Source organism: Amphiprion ocellaris, chromosome 8 (assembly GCF_022539595.1).
Source record: "Amphiprion ocellaris isolate individual 3 ecotype Okinawa chromosome 8, ASM2253959v1, whole genome shotgun sequence".
Lineage (NCBI taxonomy): Eukaryota > Metazoa > Chordata > Actinopteri > Pomacentridae > Amphiprion > Amphiprion ocellaris.
The window spans coordinates 22656579-22670636 of NC_072773.1; the positions used below are offsets into that span (position 1 = coordinate 22656579).

The window sequence follows — 14058 nt, forward strand, 5'->3', positions numbered from 1 at the left end:
GTTCCTGCTTTACCTAACAAAAACATGCACATGCTTTAATTATTAAATAGATAGTGAGCAAGTAAAATAAACAAACTTCACCCTTTGTCTTCATCCCTTCTGTTTATGTATATGCTCCAGACAAGTGTTATTTTATTGATACCCTCCATATAAATAATTAACCAGTAATTTGCCATTGTTGTGGCACACAAACACAGGAAGTATGTCTAAGTGTCTGCCTTATGCTATATCAGAGTATGTTTTGTAAACATCAGCGTCCTATGGCTAACCTCTGGCGAGCACATGCTGTTCTGCACTGCAGTGTGTTGTTCTTCATAACAGCAGAGGCTCATGTGGAGCCAAAAAGTGCCTGTATCTGTCCCTTTCAAAACATAATTTAAACGCAAAAAATCTACTGAACTAAGCTGGTATTAGTAAGCCTTTTCCAGACAAAGCAACATTCAATGATCGGATCAATCACAGCTGACATCTGCAGCAACAATTCCACTCCCACCACTGATATTATTTCAGACTTACATTGACATCTAGTGGCAGCTTCCTGACAGTTTAGTTCTTTATCGGCCTTTAAATGAAACTCAATCTGAGACCCTGTGCATGACAGGAAATTGACTGTATTTTGCCTCACCGACTTTCAGTCTTATCTCTGTACTGTACATTTGCCAAAATATGACAGCCCTTCATAAAATACACAATTGGTCTTTCACAGTGAGCTCCTTTCTCTCGGCTGCCATGTTTTTTGATCTTTTTCAGTATCCGGAGTTTCTTTTGATTGTCTGTCGTCTTACCAATTTTTTTATTTCATTTTCCTCAAAAGAAACCTGACAAAATGATGTTATTTGTCAGAATCTGCTTTGGTGAAACTGTGCTTTCAGTTACAATTTTTGGATGCTTAATGTGAAGTGAAGATTATGAACTACTTTTTAATATTCATGCCAGTTTCAGCACATTGAAGAATCTTTTCGAATTCTCTGCTTCATTTTTTGTAGATGTTTTCATGAACTAAATGAAGAACTCAAACAATATTTAACTTTAGCAACATATATTAACCTTTAATGTCAGGTTTATGATAAACCAGTGGCTATACAGGAATGACCATGAGGTGTTTATGCACTTATTCATAACCTGTTTGAACAGTTCCTTTTTGTCTGAGGTCAAGAATCACTGTATTTTCTTCTCACAGCGTCCTGTCATGCACTCCTCCCCACGTCCGGTCCACTTAAGGCGATTCTTTGCAAAGATGGCATAAGATTTGTCCATAAGTGGCCTCACAGGCGACCACATCATGAAGCGACCCAACCAGCCGAGGCCCACTGCACTGTACATGACAGCAAACGCTGGGATCCCACGATGAATCTGCCAATACACAGTATGAAAGTACATAATACTGCATAGGATAATCTGCATACTGACATACGGACTATGACAGTCTATGTCAAGTCAGTGAAATCTGAGTTTACCTGGTCATTCTCATCGATCACATGCATCACCTCCATGGCCATCTCATAGGTGACGTTGTGGTATTTTGCTCCATCATAGTCTGGCAGGGCGATATCAATAAAATGTACTTTCCCAGACTCATTTCTCTGCAGAAACTCGAGGAAACGGATCTCTGTCACGCATATAGGACAAAGCCCATCGTACAGCACCTGGAATGGAGCAGATAATAGATGATAAGAGCGCCGCTGTCTTCAATTTTCTGCTTGAGTTTGGGCTACTTCACTCACTCAAGGACAAGAGCAAAATTACCAAGTGGGAAAAAGAGATTTTTCATGTGCTTTGGTCACATATCAGTATTTGCTCTATTGTGTAGAAAACAGAATAAAGGATGTGGGAAATTGAAAAGGGATTACCTGTGGAAATTACTGATATTTCATCACTACTTAATATTTAACTTGGAACATAACTGCTAATAAATGTCCACTGTATCTAGAAAACTGGGCTATTTGTAATTTATATATAATGGTAATTACAGAAGCATGTTTCCACCACGGGGAAAAAAGAATGAAGAGTTAGGAAAGTATTTAGTAATGCTAAAGATAAAAACACAGTAATATACCTTACAAAAACAATTACTTGTGGTGAGTTGGGATGAAGTCAAGATTGTGGGTGCAACCTTTGAGACAGAAAGAAGTGATTTTAAGTTTTGGACTTGGCCTTATTTGCAGTATTTTTGTTTGCTAGTTGTGATTTATATTTCATCTTCTTCTTAAGTCTCTTTTGAAAACACAATCTCAGTCTCAATGAGCCCGATAAAATGAATCCAAATATTAGAATTTTGATAAGTAATAGCTTTGGAAGTTATCATTTTGTTTCAACGACTGTTTATACAGTCGGGTAGTTTAACCATAACAGAGCATAATATTTTCTAAACTGATCATAAATTGTCTCTCAAAAGCATAAATTAGTTCCTAATCCATCCAATACATGATTTTCCCCAAAGCCAAACCTATTGATTATGATAACCATGTCATCTCTACTATGAGTGCTTCAGATATTGAAAGACTCACTGAGTACAAATATCTCTGAATTTGGATTTCTGAGAATTTAAACGTGTTCAACCTGGTGACTAAATTACGGCAAAACATTGTTTCTTTTAGAGGAATAAAACATGTTTTCTGCTGCATTGTAGAAAGACGCTTTCCATCAGTTTTGATTATGGTGACGTTTTATCCATGCATGCTGTGATTCTTGCTGCGACTCTCCGACAGACACTAAGTTTTATTTATTTATAAGGCCCTTACTGTTGGTAACCGCCTTACATTACTTCAGCTCTGTCTCTTAAAGTGAGCCTTCACCATACACACTCAAATGACTGGATTACGCTGCAGGTGTCGGCTGTTTTTACTGAGCTGAAAATCCAGTTTTACTCACTGGGCACCAGCAAGGTGAAAAAACACCGAGAACAATGTAAAATTCAACTCGTTTTATTATTAGGCAAAATTCATTTTTGTCTTATTTTGGTTCCAGATGATTTATTTGTTTTAAAATTTTAAATGCTATGCTTGTTCTTAATGTTTTACTATTCTATTAATTTTGCCATTAAACATTTTGTCATTGTTATGCAGGTCTGTTATGTGTGCCGTCTTATATTTTCTTACTGAAACGATGCCTCTATACGTCAATGTATTCCAAGTCTAAATGAAGGTTGAATAATTAACTAGTAACTATATCTGTCTGCAATTTTAAAAAAAAAAAAAAAAATGCATAAAATATCACAAAAGTATACTAAAGTACAGTACGTGAGTGACTGTACTTGATACAATAGTTCACAGTATGGATCATTGCTAATAGTTAATACCAATAATGATTTAGTAAAGAACTGACTGACAGATGGTTTTTGAAGTGACAGGTCTGTGGGGTTTCAATTTGCAGTGTGGTTACATAAAACAGCAATTTTCAAGTGAAGACATACTTTTTGTGCTCTGAAAATTAATGAAAGTAGCATTTGCATAGAAAAACTGCTATAACATTTACTGACAAATGCACAATGCCTTCAACTGTTTTTCTTTCCATTCAGTATATCAAACACAGATAAGTGAGATATGTTCTGAATGTGCAAAAAGTTTTGAACGTGGAGGAATCCTGTTGAAACACATGACCTACTAAAGTTTAGACATTCTTTTTAACATGTGTGAATAAGTATTTCCTGCTCTAACACACTATTGGAAGTGACAACGTGCAGATTGACAGTGAGGTCAAAGACCAGAAATCACGTTTGTCCACCATGTGCTTCCTGTAGGGACACAGTTTACGACACATGGAGTAAATGAGGCTGTCAACGCTGCTTGTAGAATGCAGTCCCACTATTCCTGAAGGGTTTGGCTTAGCCAATTGCCACATCCATCCAGAGCTGTCTGAAACGATTTCTTACATGACAAATAGTGGCGTTGTGGACATTCAAGTGTCGGACTGCAGCATTAACTGACACGCAGCATCCAGCAGCCTACAGCCTGTTGTTATCTTTCTCTTGTGGCAGTGTGTCATTTATAAAAAGCTGCATTTTAAGGTGACCTTTTACAGTCTCTGGAGTGTTTGTGTACTGGCCACACTATCTGCTCACTGTCCTTTAAAGCCACACTTGACAAGGATGTGGATTAAATAAAAACTCAAAAACTTTTTGTGCCCAAAATGTAAACTCTTTTCACATTTTCAACTCCAAAGCCAAATAAAAGTAGACTTTTAACTCACTCTTTAAGTCAGAAAAGAAGATCATTTGCATGCTGTGTTTACAGTTTTGTACAGCGTAACATAAATGAATTGATCATTGACATGAAGTGGTAGAAGACGTTATTCCATCAAATAATTATCAGAAAACAGGACAGACGAGCAAGCTATGCATACATGGGTGCTAAATCAACAGAGATAATATTAAACGAGAATCTACAGGATAATAAATATTTGAAAGCACTACAGAAAACCTGAGTCTTATGGCATTATATTACTTTATATTTTGAAGTGTCACTTAGAACATGAACTATGGAAGCTTTCAGCTGTATATTGATGCAGAAAAGGAACAAACTGGTGCGTAAAATATCACCAGAATGGATAAAATACAGCGTGTTTTTTAAGGAAGTCCCACAAAACTCCCATGTTTAATAAAGTGAACGTATGGTTAGCAGAGAGCCAGAGGCTTCTTACCCGGACACCAGCAGACTCTGAGCTGAAACTCCGGTGCTGGTGTTTGCAGAAGACAGGTGTTATTCCTCTCGTCGCCCTTGAACCTAAACAACTGGGCAGTTTGACCAAAGTCGAGCCCAGGCGTGTTCTCACTTGGGCAAACATCTCAAAACTTACTACAAGCTGGCTTTCTGAACAGGCAGCTAACTAGCTTACACAGCTACAACAGCTGCAGGTACCTGACTGTGGTGCAGCTAACGCTAGCTAACGCTGCTAGCTAACGTTCATGTTACACAAGCAGCGGAGTTTACACAAGCAGAGGTCACCGGAGACGGTGTTCATCACAAAAAGACCGGCTGAAACATATAGTTTTAGAGTAAACAATGTCTAAATTCCGCACACTGGGTTATTTAGTGGAATGAATATAAATTAACTGAAGCTGAAAGTTAAACAACCGCAACAGCCACGGAGATGTTATTACACAGAGAGGTTTGGAATACAAGAGGTCTCACTCTGCTGCTTTTTTCTGAGACAGGCACCACACGGTTTAATTTTGAAACGTCCCCAGTTGATTGCTGACAATATGACAATAGTTTTTGCATTACAAATTTTCTGAAATTCTATGTTTAAAAATGACAATTATGTAAAAGCAAGATAAGTTAATAGAATAGAATAGAAGATAATAGAATGTGCTTTATTGTCATTATACAGTGTACAACGAGAGTGGAGAGCTTCTCCTTTTCAGTGCAAAGGTAACAGAAGGTGCAAGATATAAGATAAACATAACATAACGTAACGTAACGTAACGTAACGTAACGTAACGTAACGTAACGTAACGTAACGTAACGTAACGTAACGTAACGTAACGTAACGTAACATAACATAACATAACATAACATAACATAACATAACATAACATAACATAACATAACATAACATAACATAACATAACATAACATAACATAACATAACACAACATAACATAACACACATAACATAACATAACATAACATAACATAACATAACATAACATAACATAACATAACATAACATAACATAACATAACATAACATAACATAACATAACATAACATAACATAACTTTGCTGTGGAAATCTGGATGAGCCATATCAAAGACTGTAAAGGTGCAACAGCATTTGTCTTTGTATTGTATGAAAGAATAACAGGAGTAACAGTGAAAGAAGAGAAATGCAGATTGAATATTTCAGCTGAAGGGCAGAATTTCGACACCAGACTCATGTTCAGAGGTCTGACCAAGATTCAAACAACAAATGTAAACTTATAATAGTATCTGTCCTTCACACAGGACAGCTTTGCCTTTCTCATGAAGACAACAGAGACTCCTCAGCCGAGGCGTCTCATGGTCTTCGTGTTATTGGACCTTGGTGCTTGGCAGACTTGTTACAAATAGAAGTCATCCAAGTACAAATAAAATTTTGTTACAACAAGCATAAATCCCAGAGCAGGGAATTTGCAATGTTACAGAAGCAAAGGGGATAGAGCAAAACTCATGTAAGGGTGTCAGTAGAATAGATAGATAAATACACATTGACACTGTTGATATTGTAAAGATTGTTTTATTTGTAAAAATGCAGATATTGCACAGAGTCCTTTAAATGTGAAATTAAATTATGAAAATAATATTGTACAGATTCTATGAATGCTGCACAGATTCTTCTATATGTAGAAGACATTTATATTGTGGTTTATGGGTACAAGATATATAAACACAGGTTTAAATGCATTGATGTTGCACAGGAGTGAGATTTGACATTTTTTTCTGTATGCAGTCTGCCCTAATCTGCATTCATTTCTAGAACAGGAATCTGAACATCTTTAAAATTTCCGTCTCATTTTGTGGACATATTAAAAGCTAAGGTTTTCACTGAGGGGATTTTGGATATGTACAGTATTTATATCACTTCTTAAATCAGAAAAATATTGCCAACAATGCTTAGTTTGAAAAAATTAATTATCACCTTGGTTTTAGGAATAAAATGGTCTCTAAATCAGAAAATGAGTGGCATATGAACCCCTCTGTAAAAGCTTTCAGAATTTAGATAAGAATAAAGTTGGAAAGTTTGGCATATGTAAATCCTACTAAAATGAAATATTCTGGCTCAGAGTACACACACAAAAAAAATCTCATTTTCAAGTAATATAGGCCTAGATGGGACAGAAATGTAAAAGCAGTATGCAAATGATCTTCTTTTCTGTCTTAAAGAAAAGAAAATCTATTTACTTCGCCTAGTGGCACGGCATCACTGTAACTATGACAACAAGTAAACACTACATCAGCTGCCCACTGGCGATCACATGGTTGTGATCCTACTACAAATCCACCCCTGCAGACTTATTGGGACTTATCTGCCAGAAATCATACAGTGACTGAGCAGCCTTGGTGGAGTACTGCACTCTCTGAGTGCTTTTCTTATTTCTATTGTTCTGGTATGAGAAGGGCAAAACTATGACTTATGCTCAGAATGTTTTTGAACTGCTGACAAATTCTGAGCCATTGAGTCCACATCCAAGTCAGGTATGGCTTTAAAGGACAAAGATCAGATAGTGGTACAGATAGATAGACAGACACTCATTTGACCAGCGACTATAAAAGGTCACCTTGAAATGCAAAATGCAAGTTGTTCTCTGCTGGATGCTGTATGTCAGTTAGAGATGTAGCCCGACACTTGACACTCCACCATTTGTCGTCATAAGAAATCGTTTCAGACAACATGGTGAGACAAACAATCTGCCACACAATAGCCTGGATGGACGTGTCCAACAAGATGATCCAACATGTCCAGTCCTTCACTGAGCCCTTCAGGAAGAGCAGGACAAAATTGCACAAGCAGCATCAACAACATCATTAACTCCATGTGTTGCAGATGTGTGACTCACTACTCATTTGTGACTTGTGGTCTATAACTCCATTGTCTAACTGCCTGTTGTCATGTCAAATACAATGTGTACTTAGTTGTTTTGTTACATCCATTCTGTTGTAGAGATTCTGTGTGTTGGAACAACACATACTTATACTAAGAGAAAAAATAATGGATAGAATTCAATATAATGCTGCATTTATGTCCAGCATATTAGAATTAAAATCTTCAATTAGACAAACACCCAAATGTGTATTTTGGATGTTTTCTTTCTGTTAGTCTGAAAGAACTAAAAAAAAAACGTTTTTGCCTGAAGTGTTTTACCTTCAGGGACAAAGTTTAAGCCGCACGTTTTAGAGAAAACTGTACCTCAAAGGAAGTACCTTTTATTAGCATTTAAAAAACTAAAATATGGTATTCTGGGTTTGTTTATCTCTTTCTAATTTCCACTAGCAGATATTTAGTTTAGTGTAATTTAAGCATGTCTTAATTTACCTTTTTGGGGTTTTTTATTCGTGTGCTAAGCTGAGTGGGTAACTGCTACAAATGGCTCATTACATTTGAACATCTCATTATTTTAATGAAAAGAAAACAAACTGAGGACTTTTTATTTTGCAAGCACACTAATCCCACGAGACTTAGACTGTAGAAAGTTACAGATACTCTAAGTTCTGAAAAAAATATGACAATGATATTAGATTTACAAGCTTATCTTGGCCAAAAGAATTCATGAGGATGGTGTTGTTGCAATATATATCAAATTTTGAATTAAAAAACTAATGCTATCAATCAAATTCAACTTTAATTCTGTTTATTTTGTGTTTTGTCTCTTTTTTGACAACTGAATTACAGCAGGACAGTAGGGAGACAGTTACTGGTGCTGGATTATTTATTATATTATCATATGAGGATTATGAACATAATATCAATGTTTCATTTTTAAAATATCACTGTTGTTGTCGACATTAGTTCATGACGACTCCCCTACTATGGAGGAACAAACAGTATTTCATCAGACTTAAGTTTTTTGATTATTTCAAGATTCAGCTTTATGAGTTTTCACACCAAGTTCTGATTAGAGTTTCTGTAAACTGCATCTTCTTGCAGTCATTTTGCATCTCTTTGTGGTCATTGCATTGAATTTTCAACATTTTGCATCTCATTTTAGTGGCTTTTCATTTCCTAGCTGTAACTTTTTGTCTAATCTTGGTTGCTTTGTGTCTCATAGGCACCCAGGTGTTTATTTCACCGACTAACAAAAAACAGACATGGCACTCTATTTGAATACAGTTTCTCAGTTGAATTCCCATGTACTTCACTATTTCACAATGTATAATCCATTGCATGATTTTAGCCACGAGGGGTTTGCCAATTTTCTCACCCCGACCCTCACAAACTACACAAACAAGCAGCACAAACTGCCTACACAGAGTACAATGGCCTTGGGAACAACACACAACTTTTAAACTGGTAAAGAAAAAAAGTTTGCCTGATCAGATAGTTAGATATTACATTTTTCTACTCATTGAGACATCTGTTGAGATCTTTGTCTGTGGCTTTGTTTTGTATGGTCACTTGTGCAAGCACACGTGATGAGATCAAAGGCCTTTGGTATTTCTGAGGGAGACAGCCTCACTCTGGCAGAGCGACAGGGGTTCACATTCCAGCTAAAACGACTTCACGGACTGTGCAAGAGGTGAGGTCTTGTGATATGCAGGCTGTGTTTCAGGGCGAATTATGCTACTATTTCATTGAAATTCTGCAGTTGTTTATTCTCTGTTCACTCTTTTTTTTACCTGCTTCCACTTTCCAGTTGGTGTATTGAACATGCCCCCTCCAGCAGCCACCAATCTAGGCTACACCCCACCAGACGGAGGCTGGGGCTGGGCTGTCGTCTTCGGCGCTTTCATCTCCATAGGATTCTCCTATGCCTTTCCCAAGTCCCTCACCATCTATTTCAAGGAGATTCAGGAATATTTCTCAGTTTCCTACAGTGAGATTGCCTGGGTATCCTCAGTCATGCTTGCTTCTATGTACGCAGGAGGTCAGTGGCTGTCACACTTGTGGGGGAAAAAAATGACAAAGCCATTTTTCCAAAATTTGCACTTTCCTAAGCAGCATATTCTATGATTAGTTTGAGAGAGCAAAGTAGTTCTAACATTTTTTTGTGTCCACTCCAATGAAGTGAGATGTTTCTCTGTGGTGTGCAGGTCCTATCAGCAGTATGCTAGTCAATCGCTATGGCAGCAGACCTGTGGTTTTGGTCGGTGGGATCATGGTCTGCACTGGCATGGTGCTCGCTTCTTTTGGCACCAGTATCATCCATCTGTATCTTTGTGTTGGAGTGATTGGAGGTAAAATACGTTTTCCTCTTTTTGTTGTTGAAAATCAGACATGTTAGTGCTTGTCAAACACCCAGTAACCTATCTCTGCAAGTTATTCATTTTCATAAATTGCACAAGTGTTTCTAGTAAGGTTGCAGCTGCTCATTGTAATGTTTGCTCAATGCTCTCTGACTCTGGAGGATGCAGTGATTATGTCGTAACTCACATTCATGGGCTGTTTTGGTTACTATGAGGGTCAGTCCAGTCCACTCGGATTGTTGCGCCCATGTGTGAGGTTAATCCTGTTCAGTACAGTGTGTTAATTTTTGATTGAACTGTGGTGAAATGATCTTAATGTAATACCTTGTTCAGACAGAGCGATTAGAGCTTGTTGTTTTCAAAGTCTTGCTTAACCAGATACTTTAAGAAAGTCCACACATGTACGCATACATGCCATGATCACATGATCATAGTAAGTAAACAAACTCTCAGACTTTAAACTTAATCTCTAATCCAGTGCAGGTGCATCAGTAAGACAGAACTGACTATGAGAAGAGTGGCTGGATGTTTTTTTTGATGTAAAATGTATTCATATAATATATTATTATTATATATTAACTAAGTATTGAACCACACTGGACATAAAATATGAATTTTAAAAGAAATAATAATTCTCTGCAACTAGCTAATAGTTGATTATTCTCCTGATTATTTTCTCAAGTCGTCAGTTGATTGGTGTATAAACTCAGGGTAAAAAGTCAGTTTTCTAGGGTTAGGGTTAGGGTTAGGATAGATGGCATGCATGTTTTGTCTGATCAACTGTCCAAAATCCAAAGAAATTCCATTTACAATACCAAATTACAATGCAAAGAGGGAAATCTTTATAACTGAGAAGCTGGTATGCAAAAAATTTCTTTCTTCCTTCACTTAGATGGTAATTTCAATGTTTCCAAATCAATCTTTTGATACAATTTCTAAAAACACAGCAGGTATCAGGTTTCCTTCTATCGCTTTATAATATATGCATTTAATATAAAGAAAATAAATTCCTTATGGTGTGTCATTTTATCATGTCCACAGGTTTTGGGCTTGCCTTTAATCTGCAGCCGGCCCTGACGATTATAGGCACATACTTCCAGGCTAAGAGGCCGCTGGCGAATGGACTCGCTATGACTGGAAGTCCAGTGGTTCTGTTCACTCTGGCTCCTCTCAATCAGTTTCTGTTTGATTCTTTTGGCTGGAGAGGGAGTTTCCTCATCCTGGGATCCATTGTAATGAACTGCTGTGTAGCTGGCGCTCTGATGAGACCAGTCAACAAACGTGTCCAACCCAAGCCGACCAATGAATCACCAAAGCGTAATGGAGGTGGTGAGGAAGCTGAGACTGTGAACACCGGTGCACAGTCAGCAGACCTTCTGAATGAAGACAGTCAAACTGCGAGCAAGGGTCAGAGTAATGTCCATAAACTAATAGACATCTCTCTTTTCAAACACCGCGGTTTCCTCATTTATCTCGCGGGCAATGTGATCATGTTCTTTGGCTTTTTTGCGCCTGTGGTGTTTCTGGCTCCGTATGCCAAACATCTTGGGATCGATGAATATTCAGCAGCTTTCTTGCTCTCTATTTTTGCTCTCGTGGACATGTTTATCAGACCAGCAACTGGATTCATTGGCAACACCAAGTGGGTTAGGCCAAGAATACAATATTTTTTCAGTTTTGCTGTTTCATACAACGGTGTGTGTCACCTACTGTGCCCGCTGGCGTCTGGATACTTGGGCCTAGTTGTTTATGCCGTCTTCTTTGGTTTGGCTTTTGGGATGCTTTCTGCACTGCTGTTTGAAGTTCTGATGGACCTTGTTGGAGCTAATCGGTTCTCCAGTGCAGTCGGACTTGTCACCATTATAGAGTGTGGACCGGTGCTCCTGGGACCTCCACTTTCAGGTTTGTGAATTATCTAGATTCTTTTTTTCATTTCAGACCATACACGCTGAAATTAAATATGGAATTCCTAACACAGTGACCAACTGAGTGTTCATATTCTCTTTTAGGAGCTCTGGTTGACATTTTTGGGGACTACAAATACATGTACTATGCCTGTGGTGTGTTTATGCTGGTGCCTGGTATATTTTTCTTCATCATGCATTACTACAACTACAAGAAATTGGACGAGGAGCAGAGACAGAGTGTCGCTGTGGAGATGAAGACTTCTGAAGAGACAGTGGAGCTTAAAATGAACCAAGACGATAAAACAGTGGATGCAGCTGATGGGTGAAGTTACTGGCAAGGATTTTAGCGGTGTGTAACATATAATATAATAACATTGCATAGGCTTTCCATGCAGTATATAGGCTATTATAAATTGAAATATTTAGCATTTTGACTTTGTTGGACTCTTCGGACCTCTACTTATCCATAGATCTACATTTGTTATTTTGTTAATAGCTATTTTATGTATGTTATTATTATCTCATTATATGACCACTGGAACTCTAGTGCTGTTTATTCATAAATCATCCAGATTTATGCTCTGTTCCTTCCAGCGCAATTATCTTAATGCCTCTATGAATTATTATGGTTCCTTTTGTTTCTTTGTTGGCTGAATAAGAAAATAATTTTCCAGAGGGAATGATATAAAATAATGAGACAAAACCTCACAACATAAAGTCATATCACTGTTGATTATCATCTTCTTACCACTAGATGGCACAGAACCCTATCGTGTGACAGCTCAAAGTGCGCCAGACAGTATCTTTTTCATTAAAATGCAATTAAACAGCAGGTATCCTCATTGGTGATTTAATTCTTCAAAGCTTTACTTTCCATAATTTGGTTCATGACCTCCCCATGGGAGGCTAGATATTTTAAATGGGTCCCCAAAGGTGCAGTAATTTTAAAAAAATAATAATAAAATGATATGTCTGCTTTAAAGACTGCAGAGTTCCTCTATTTCTGCCTGTTCTGCTCATAAATTTAAATCTCAGTTGGAGAAAAAAATATACTTCTATGTGTTGTAGCCTAGAGTTAAACACATTTTCAGTGTCACTGGGATTTATAAAAGTTGTTCCACTGCAACACAACTTTAGTAAAGTCATAAAAATGCAGTAGAAAGTTATGGAAATGTTTTGCATGTGTGAAATGCATTACTTAGCCACACTGACATAAAAAGTATTGTGCATATAACACCTTTATAGCTGCAGGTCAGCCCTGCAGACATGTTGGTATTTTAAAATGCACTTTAGTGGGTTGTGTATCTTTAATGGGCAGCTAATACATTCGGAACATTGCTATTATGTGGACAATAAAGAGACTAAAAATGGAAGGCCAAGAATCTGACTCATCCACCACATCACCGAGAAAATACCTGACAGCACATAGAATTTTTGATCTTCAGTCAGGTCACATCATCTCAGCACAGGTCAACCTTTCTAAGAACACACACACACACACTGCATGTTTACAGTCCTTATCCTCAAGCACATGCAATACACAAGATACATGGGCGAGCCATTCAAAAAGAGAACAATGTCATTATTACAGAGGTATGCTTAAATGATCCTTCCTTATCATGTCCCTGCAAGGTGCATATTGACTCCCTCTTCAGATGGATGAAAATTGCTTATGTGAGCAGATCAATACGTTTATTTGTAACCATAGATAACATTATCTGCAAATCAGATAAACAGTGCAAGTCCCCTTCTTATGAGTTGGTGGTCTTTTCCTTGGTTCTTAGTTAAATTTCAGTCAGCTAAACATCATTGGGTCAGAACCGATGATATTCAAGGTTTGGTTGACTTTTACTAGTCAGTGCTTTGCTTTGATCCAGTGATTTTTTTAAAAAATTACTATCACATTATTCACCCAAATAGATTAATTTGACTCCATGTTACACAATCAAGCTCAAATTTTACCTCATAGCTGTTTAATTGTACAAAAATATGTGCACATGGAGAGATATGCTGAGTAGATCTACATATACCAAACAGTAAAAACACTCTAATACAAGTAAAATCAATGCATCATTGCACACGAAAGACCCGATCTAAGTAAAAGTACACAAGCATTATCAGCAAAATGCACCTGAAGTATCAGACGTATCCTTGCAGAACCATGGCCCCTGCAAGTGTATGCACCATACAAAACAGTATAGTATATATATGTGCAGATATATGCAACTAAAAGCAAATATTAGACCACCTGCAGTTTTTTTCCTTTTTCTAC

General features: G+C 37.4%; 2 protein-coding genes across 2 annotated transcripts; one reads left to right on the forward strand and one right to left on the reverse strand.

Annotated features, from left to right (window-relative positions):
- Positions 1-1022: 1022 nt before the first annotated feature.
- Positions 1023-5099, reverse strand: LOC111572133 (uncharacterized). Its single transcript, XM_023275668.3, has 3 exons — positions 4639-5099; positions 1458-1646; positions 1023-1353 (listed from the first exon to the last, which is right to left on the reverse strand). Exons 1-3 carry the CDS (start codon positions 4780-4782, stop codon positions 1159-1161), a joined length of 528 nt encoding a protein of 175 aa, XP_023131436.2. The 5' UTR covers positions 4783-5099; the 3' UTR covers positions 1023-1158.
- A 3940-nt stretch (positions 5100-9039) lies between these two features.
- Positions 9040-12768, forward strand: LOC111572112 (monocarboxylate transporter 2). Its single transcript, XM_023275641.3, has 5 exons — positions 9040-9212; positions 9330-9560; positions 9727-9870; positions 10921-11781; positions 11889-12768. Exons 2-5 carry the CDS (start codon positions 9344-9346, stop codon positions 12110-12112), a joined length of 1446 nt encoding a protein of 481 aa, XP_023131409.1. The 5' UTR covers positions 9040-9212; positions 9330-9343; the 3' UTR covers positions 12113-12768.
- The last annotated feature ends 1290 nt before the right edge of the window (positions 12769-14058 follow it).

Coding starts and splice junctions, on each gene's coding strand:
- LOC111572133 (XM_023275668.3), bottom strand. CDS start 4,782: ATGTTTGCCCAAGTGAGAACACGCCTGGGCTCGACTTTGGTCAAACTG. Junction 1,647..4,638: donor CAGAGTCTGCTGGTGTCCGG/GTAAGAAGCCTC, acceptor GCTCCATTCCAG/GTGCTGTACGATGGGCTTTG. Junction 1,354..1,457: donor TGATCGATGAGAATGACCAG/GTAAACTCAGAT, acceptor GTGTATTGGCAG/ATTCATCGTGGGATCCCAGC.
- LOC111572112 (XM_023275641.3), top strand. CDS start 9,344: ATGCCCCCTCCAGCAGCCACCAATCTAGGCTACACCCCACCAGACGGA. Junction 9,561..9,726: donor TGCTTCTATGTACGCAGGAG/GTCAGTGGCTGT, acceptor TGTGGTGTGCAG/GTCCTATCAGCAGTATGCTA. Junction 9,871..10,920: donor TTGTGTTGGAGTGATTGGAG/GTAAAATACGTT, acceptor TCATGTCCACAG/GTTTTGGGCTTGCCTTTAAT.